The sequence below is a fragment of the Mercenaria mercenaria genome, chromosome 13 (genome assembly GCF_021730395.1).
Source record: "Mercenaria mercenaria strain notata chromosome 13, MADL_Memer_1, whole genome shotgun sequence".
Classification (NCBI taxonomy): domain Eukaryota; kingdom Metazoa; phylum Mollusca; class Bivalvia; order Venerida; family Veneridae; genus Mercenaria; species Mercenaria mercenaria.
In genome coordinates this window covers 62,517,544-62,525,987 of record NC_069373.1, presented here as the reverse complement: position 1 = coordinate 62,525,987, position 8,444 = coordinate 62,517,544, and the positions used below count along the sequence as shown (strand labels likewise).

General features: G+C 33.3%; 1 protein-coding gene across 2 annotated transcripts; it reads right to left on the bottom strand.

The window, feature by feature from the left end:
• Positions 1 to 959: 959 nt before the first annotated feature.
• On the bottom strand, positions 960 to 8,388 carry LOC123529127 (protein CFAP276-like). 2 transcript variants are annotated; one of them, XM_045309344.2, is made up of 4 exons: positions 8,231 to 8,388; positions 6,449 to 6,681; positions 5,971 to 6,089; positions 960 to 3,328 (listed from the first exon to the last, which is right to left on the bottom strand). In XM_045309344.2, the coding sequence occupies exons 1-4, from the start codon at positions 8,318 to 8,320 to the stop codon at positions 3,258 to 3,260; spliced, it is 513 nt and encodes a 170-aa protein (XP_045165279.1). In that variant the 5' UTR covers positions 8,321 to 8,388; the 3' UTR covers positions 960 to 3,257. The 2 variants fall into 2 exon arrangements, with proteins under 2 accessions (XP_045165279.1, XP_045165280.1); XM_045309345.2 differs by having other exon boundaries at positions 960 to 1,366.
• Between the last annotated feature and the right edge of the window lie 56 nt (positions 8,389 to 8,444).

Here is an 8,444-nt window from a genome sequence, read left to right as displayed (position 1 = left end):
ATACCTACCTATATGCCAAGTCAATACCTTGAATGGTCAACAAGTTATGCTCTGGACACAAAATTTGACAGATCTGACCTAGCTGTGACCTTTGATCTACTGACCTGGCTTGTGCACTCTGCACAGCCTCTCATTGCCACCTACCTATATGCCAAGATTGAAGTCAATACCTTGAGTGGGCCTATTAATTTATGCTTTGGACATAAAATTATGAAAGATAAATTTGACATTTCAGCTGACCTTTGACCTACCAACCTGGTTCATGTGCTCTGCATATCACCTCATTACAAACTACCTGTATGCCAAGTTTAAAGTCAATAGCTTGAATAGTAATCAAGTTATGTTTTGGACCCGAAATACAAGTCAGTTGACCTTTGAGTTCCATTTGTGACCTTGACCTACCGACCTGGTTCATGTTGCCCAACACATTTGCTTTTGTATTGTTGTAATTTTATGTATCTACTTGCATGTATACATAAGCAATAAAATATGGTTAAATCAAATGAGCTGCACTATGAGAAAACCAACATAGTGCATTTACGACCCCCACGGATCCAGACTGGCCAGCGGGATCCAGACCAGACTGCGCATCTGCAGTCTGGTCAGAATCCATGCTGTTCGCTTTCAAAGCCTATTGCAATTAGAGAAACCGTTAGTAAACTAACAGCATGGATCCTGACCAGACTGCGCAGGCTGGTCTGGATCAATGTTGGTCACAAATGCACAATGTTGGTTTTCTCATGGTGCAGCTCAAATGTGCTTTGAATATCATCGCATTGCCCTCTATCAATATGCCAAGTTTAAGTCAAATTATCTTGCTGAATGGTTATTGAGTTATCCTCTGGACACAAAGTATGAGGGATGGACGGACAGACGCATGCGCTATCACGTAATATGTCTGTCTTTTTCAAAACAAGCATTCAATAAAGTTGTCACAGAAACAAAGCACAAACAAGATGTTACAAACAAAAAATATAAATTTATTTTTCATGATAGACAATAAGATATGGTGAAAATTTTAAACTTTTGTACAGACTGATAAAACATTTTGGTTAAATATCACATGCAAAAGATCACAGAAATATAAGCAGTGTAAAACCATGAATCTTTAAAATAATGCTGACAAGGTTTGTATATCATACAAAAGTAAGACAAGTTTTAAAAATTATTTTGATTAAAAGTGAAATACTAAATCTTGTACATGAAAATAATAAAAAATACTTAAGTGGCTTGTTAAAAAATTTTATGCTTTATAAAAAAAAATCAAAGTCATCATGATATTCTGACTGGTGTATCTATGTGCAGTAAAATCCGCCGTCGTGTTTTCTGGAGTAGCCGCCATTGGTGCCAGCAAGGTGAGGGCTCTCTGGGAATGAAAGTGAAATGCATGATGGAAACATCCAGGTAACAGGTATGTATAGCACGTGCAAATAAACTCAGCTATATGCGTGCACAGAAAAAACGCTGTCAGCTGTTTGCCACTTGAAATCAATTTTTTTCTGGCAAGCGTCTTTTCTGCTTGTTAGTATGAAGCAACATAAAAGCTATAACTAATATTTCACATCTAAAACACATATACGTATACTATTCAACTACTTACAACACTGAAATAAATAAAAAATGCAAATAGTTAGCACTAGCTCTGGGGCAGTTAGCAACTGTGCTGGATGAAAGCATCTAAAACAAAACATAGGAGGCAGCATGCAGTTAGTAAAACAACACCCAACAACATATAATCTCTCTACAACCCTCCACCAGCTGTTAGACACAACAATTACAACACGCGCATTACAACATCAAAGGGAATGGGGCAGCATGCAGTTAGTAGGGACTTCCTTCACCATCTAGTAATAATAGCCTATATCTGCATACATGATATGTACTTGATAATACCTCATTAAAACAGTCACCAATTCATATACAAAGCTAATGTTCAAACTAGCTAATCATATTTTTCATGCACTGAAAATAAAATTGCTAAAATCATGCTGTTAATAAAGATATTAATGGCTATTCAAACAACAATTGTTAACAATACTGTGTGCTATACATGTTACAAGATGCATTTACAAAATTTGTTCCTGAAGCAAACTCCTCTCCCTTCGCAGTGCTGGTCTCGGATCCAGTGGGTTTCTGTTCCCATAATTCTTGTGCAGGATTTCACATGCACAATAATACAGCTTGATCTTGCACAAGTCAATTGATGTTTAAGAAATAATTTAAGTTGCCAACAATAATAAACATGTTTATCTGTATCAAATTTTAAGCTTAATTTGACGTTATAAGATATAGTCCTTCATACAAAAAGTCAGTAGTAACTAGTAAAATATACGAGATGAAAACTATAGTATTTAACTAAAACTACTTTAGAAATATATGAAACATATTAACACATTTTCTTAATTAAACACTTTGATATACTGAAGATACGTTTTCATCAACGAAAGCTAATACTGGCAGGAAATTTTGATGCATATTGTATGTTATAATACTGGTGTTAAAAATACCTAAATAATATATATACTCTGGCTGTAAAATATTTATAGCAAAAAACTTTCTATGAAATTAATCATATAGTGGAAAAAGCTTAAAAATGTATACATAGTCTTTCCTATTATTATGTTTTGCATGAATCCATTTACAGATACAACATATTTTTAGAAAACAAATAGAGATAAGATTTAAAGTACTAGCAATTCATTTTAGGAGTGTGAAAACAACTTCATATTTTCAGACTCTGTTCATCTTGCAAAGGGCTTGGATAGTTACAATTTTAAATCAGAGTTATCTCTCTTTAACTAAGAAATCTTAAAAACTAAGTGACACAACTTGGCAAAATGGTATCATATCTCCATTTCTTTGCATCTGACATCAGTAAAAGAAGTAATTCTTAATATTAAACATATAGATTTGTATATAAATTTCTAGTATAATTTATGAAAACAATAAATAGTATATATATGACTGCTTTCAACAAAACAATAATTTATCCATATATTGTGCTATATAGTTCAATACGAATAAAAACAAAAAACTTTCATAAAATTTAAAATAATTGCTTTTTCAGTTTTACTGTTTATCTTTGACAAGAGTAATACACGAATATTTTCCTGAAAATGGTGCGGACATCGTTATTCGAGTTGATGGAGTAAAGTATCACATGTTTGAGGTAAGCTAGAATGGAATTCAACAGTTACACTCCGGAATCAGGATACAGAAGTAACCTGTGGAAACCATTTACACACTGAACAACGAAATTATGATGAGAAAAATCCGCCGTCAGGTTTTCTGGAGTAGCCACGGTTTGTTGTCTGTGTGTGGTGAGACTCTGAAATATCAGTGAAATATTAAAAACTGTGACCTACATATGAACTGTTTTAACAAAATGTGTAACCTGATTTACATATGAACTGCTTAATCAAAATGTGTAACCTATCTATGAAATGTTAAACAAGAGCACCGCCTTGCGGGTGCTGACGCTCATCTGATTTTTTTTGTATAATAGAAATATTGTCCTACCCATGATTTTCTAAGTCTAAAAAGGGCCATCATTCTTGCAAAAAGCAGGATAGAGTTATGTTTCTTGATGTACAGTGTCCACTTATGATTGTGAAAAACTGTTGCAAGTTTTAAAGCAATAGCTTTGATAGTTTATGAGAAAAGTTGCCTTAAACATAATACTCAACCAAGAAAATGATTTTCTAAGTCCAAAAGGGGCAATAATTATTGCAAAAAGCAGGATGGAGTTATATTGCTTGCTGTACAGGGTCAGCTTATGATGGTGAACAAGTGTTGCAAGTTTCAAAGCAATAGCTTTGATAGTTTAAGAGAAAAAGTTGACTTAAACATAAAACTTAACCAAGAAATCTGATATTTTCTAAGTCCAAAAGGGGCCATAAATCTTGCAAAAAGCAGGATGGAGTTATGTTTCCTGCTGTACAGGGTCAGCTTATGATGGTGAACAAGTGTTGCAAGTTTTAAAGCAACAGCTTTTATAGTTTAGGATAAAAGCTGACCTAAACATAAAACTTAACCAAGAAAACTGATTTTCTAAGTCCAAAAGGGGCAATAATTCTTGCAAAAAGCAAGATGGAGTTATGTTTCTTGATGTACAGGGTCTGCTTATGATGGTGAACAAGTATTCCAAGTTTCAAAGCAATAGCTTTGATAGTTTAGGAGAAAAGTTGACCTAAACATAAAACTTAACCAAGAAATCTGATATTTTCTAAGTACAAAAGGGGCCATAAATCTTGCAAAAAGCAAGATGGAGTTATGTTTCTTGCTATACAGGGTCAGCTTATGATGGTGAACAAGACTTCCAAGTTTCAAAGCAATAGCTTTGATAGTTTAGGAGAAAAGCTGACCTTAACATAAAACTTAACCAGGCAACGCCGACGCCGACGCCGACAACCGCTCAAGTGATGACAATAACTCATCATTTTTTTTCAAAAAATCAGATGAGCTAAAAATGTATGACTTTGTTATGAAATGTTAGAGATTTATAATGGATTTGTATACAATGTGGCTGTCACAGTTTTTGTTATGAACATGAAGCATATCAATCTCCAAGTGATTTCCTATTTTTACTTATCATTATCTAAGATATATTTCTTAAGTAAGAATATCTGATTTACACAGAAAATAGTTTTATTGAATTTTCTCTCCTTAATTACCTCCCTTTGTGGCTGCTCAGATTTTATAAGTTTATGTGCAACATTGTCAGTAGTATTTTTCTAAACATCTCAGTTTGCATATTTTCTATTCTGACAGTTGTTTTATCTGCTTCTAATATAAAATTAAAAGCATCATGGAATTTTAAAACTTTTATCAAATTACCAAATTAATTATTATTATTATTATTATACAGGATTTATGTAGTACCTTTTCCATGATTAATATTTTCAAAGGTGTTTAACATACAATGGCAGCAGCCGCTCGGGGTGCCAAATTCATCCTTTACTAGTATAGAAACAGAAAGCCCCTAGAAAACATTTCTTTCAGATACAGGCAATTATTGTCCGGCTATTTTAGTCGAATAGACAACCTGGTTCTTTAATGTACCTGCTATATACAGCACAGATACACATGAAGCCCTATTTCCTGGAAAGAACCAGTACTGGTCTCTTAATTGGGTGGGAGACACTCAAGAGCATCTCAGAAATTTCCAGTGCCTGGACCAAAATTTGAATTCGAACCTTGGATTGAAGTCAAGTGTGTTACTTCTACACCACCCATTCTACAACGAAACTCAAGTGTATAACTCTGGACGTTTTCTTTCCTATCAAACTACTTTACTTATTCAAATAACACAAAACACTGCAGGTAAAAGTAAATAAAACTTTTCTAAGGAACTGGTCAACTGTCTTTCCAGGCCTGCATGAATGGTGGAGCAATCTCATTTCAAGCGTTACACAGATACTAAAACAAAATCTGAATGAACTGATGTGAAATAACAACAGAAAAATAATTCAGTCTTGCAAGCAAATTATGATACCTGTGATACATAAACTTTCACATCCTTTTCAATAACAAAGTTCAGTAGCACATGAAAGACATCTATCTCTATATTCAATTAATTTACATTTTATCTAACCAATTACACAGTAACTACTTGGTATTATAATATGATACAACTTAAGCATACTTCAAACAGAAATAGTCTTAAAAACAGACGCTATTTGTTCTATCCAAAGTTTGGTTTACAAATTCAGGACACCTTGACAGCTTCAAAGCCTGAAATAATCTGAAGGTAATTACATAGAAAATAATATGTAATACAACTTGAATTTTATTGACCCAGATGGCATTCAATCTCTGATTTTCCTTCTAAACATTATGTATGTCTATATAATATGTATGTTTGCTTTATTTTGTATCTGACTTAAATCTTATAGTGATGAAGAAACCTTTCAAGAATTTATTGGCAAGATTTTAAAATGATTTTAAATAAATATCATTAGAAGTGCATACCAATTGCATTTTTGATACTATGAATGCTTTCCTTTTTCTTTTGAGAAGAGACTTCTAAAGGATGGTTCATTTTTGGTGGAACAACAACTACTTCCTTCTCTCTGTTCTTTAGAACCCTCCTGGTAAAACAGATATATAAAATAATTCAAACAAAAAACACCACCTGGTAAAATAGATATATAAAATACTAGAGTGCTATTATTGTGTTAATTTGATACAAGCAAAACTGTTTTATCTGCACTATAAAATACTTATTGGTATTTCATTTTATTATCGGATAGTTAAAAGTTAAGGCTACCAAAATCATATGAAGCAGGTTTCAAAGGGTAAGTCAAACACATATCAATAAATCCAAAATGTTTTTGTTGTACAAAAAGGTATGATACTGTGTCTTAAACAGTTTTTATTTTCTATGATAGATCACTAAGCTACAAGTAGCACTTTATATAGATCTCGAAATATAAAACAGAAAATTTACCCATGGTCATCAGTGTATGTTTCAGGTTGATACAGAGTCTCATGTTTAGCCTTTAGAAATTTATCATGGTGATTATACTGTGATTTGAGGACAAAATCCAAGCTATCATTTGGTGCCTGGGGATCACTGTGGTAAATTTCTCTTCGAGATGAAGCTAAAGTACATTTTGTATTCAGTCTATTCCAGGGATCTTGTCTCTGTGCTAAATGGGTGGGCTCTGCATATGGATATTTCTGAAATGAAGAAATTAGTAAGTAAGTAAGTAAGTAAGTAAGTAAAGACTTTATTTTCTGTGGATTACACATTTGGCATATTTACCAATTACAATATGGTCCACAATATATATACAAAATATAAAATAAATATTATCAAACATAAGACATTATTATAATTATGTCTTTTGACAAAAAAAAGCTGAAAAGTAGAAAATTGTAATAAGTATACACAAGCACATATAAACATGAATAAAAACAAAGTATACAAACTTAAATGTCTGAACAGATGAAGATATGATATTTCATCTGCTGGAGAGTCCTAAGAATTATGTACATAGTATTTTCTCTAGGATACATAGTTTTATTCATTACTAAAATGCCATTTGAGATAATCTTGTTTGAATTTTTCCAAGGTGTCAGCTGATCTTATATGATTAGGGATATCTTTCCAAATGACAGACCCTGAGTAATACAATGATTTTCGAAAAAAATCTTTTTAAGGTTTTGGTACAAGAAGTTCATTATTATTATTTGATCTAAGAGCATAAATAGATGAAATTTTGTGTTTGAATTTAGATGTAAGATATTCTGGACACTGATTGTTTAAAGCTTTGTAGACCATGATAGCTTTCTTGTATTTTAATTACAATTAATTACAGTGAATCAACTCTAGCTTGAGCATGATGGTTCAAGCACCTGGGCTGACCAAAGCAATTCATGTAGTCCCAAGAAGTTTACTTCATAGTTTCTATGTTTGCTCAAAATCCTTGATAACTTGAGAAATTTGCACAGCCCCTTGTGACTTTGAGCAATCAATGTTTAACTGAAATATATATTTTGCATTGATGATAACTGCAGGTTATTCAGATGCAAAGAACACTGGTGCAATACCCTAGGTCTTTGGGGTAGACCTCTTGGTTCTTTACATGCCTATCGTGTCATCCCTCCTAGATGGGACAGCGACAGTCAAAAGTTATCACGCAGTCCAAAAATGCCCTACTATTTGGACTATTTGCATGCACAGTGTACACAAAGCCCTATTTCCTGGGTAGAACCAGTACTGGCCTGGGTGTAAGACATATTTCCTGGGTAGAACCAGTATTGGCCTGGGCGTAAGACATAAAAGAGCATCTTGGGAATTTACATTGCCTAGAAAAGTAGTCTAACCTGGATATCTGGTTAAGTCTGTCAAGCATGCTTAATTAAACAATGAGCAAACCATATCTATTGAAACTTATATTAGGAATACATACGAGTGGTATTTAAAAAAATGCACTGACTTAAAATAAAACTTACCTTATCTTCTCTTAATGAATGGACAGCAACAGTCAAAAACTATTAAGCTTTCCCATTGTGTCTGGTCAAATGAAGTCCTGTCGGACTAAGTAAATCTGCTACATAGCTTATGCTATGATACTTGCCAGGTATAATAAATAAATTGAAAAATCTGAATCCATTTTGGACTGTCTGGAAACTTTGTTGATAAGAGTTATTTCAAAGCAATCAAATATTGGAATTCAGTACTTAGCATGTTTTGAAGGTATCAGTGCAAAAGGAACACTCTTACCTGGTTTGTCCCTGATCCATAAAAGTCTTGATCATTTTGTAATTGAGGAAAGGGGTAGGGATCCCTGGACGACTGGAGCTTTGCGGCCATGTTTGCCTGTTGTGATGTGTTGCACTCAAAACCGGATGTTTACAAAGTCCATAGTAACAGCAAAGGATAGTCTCTAACGCAAACACAATTATACTATCCGTAGTAAATACGTTGATAATTTAAG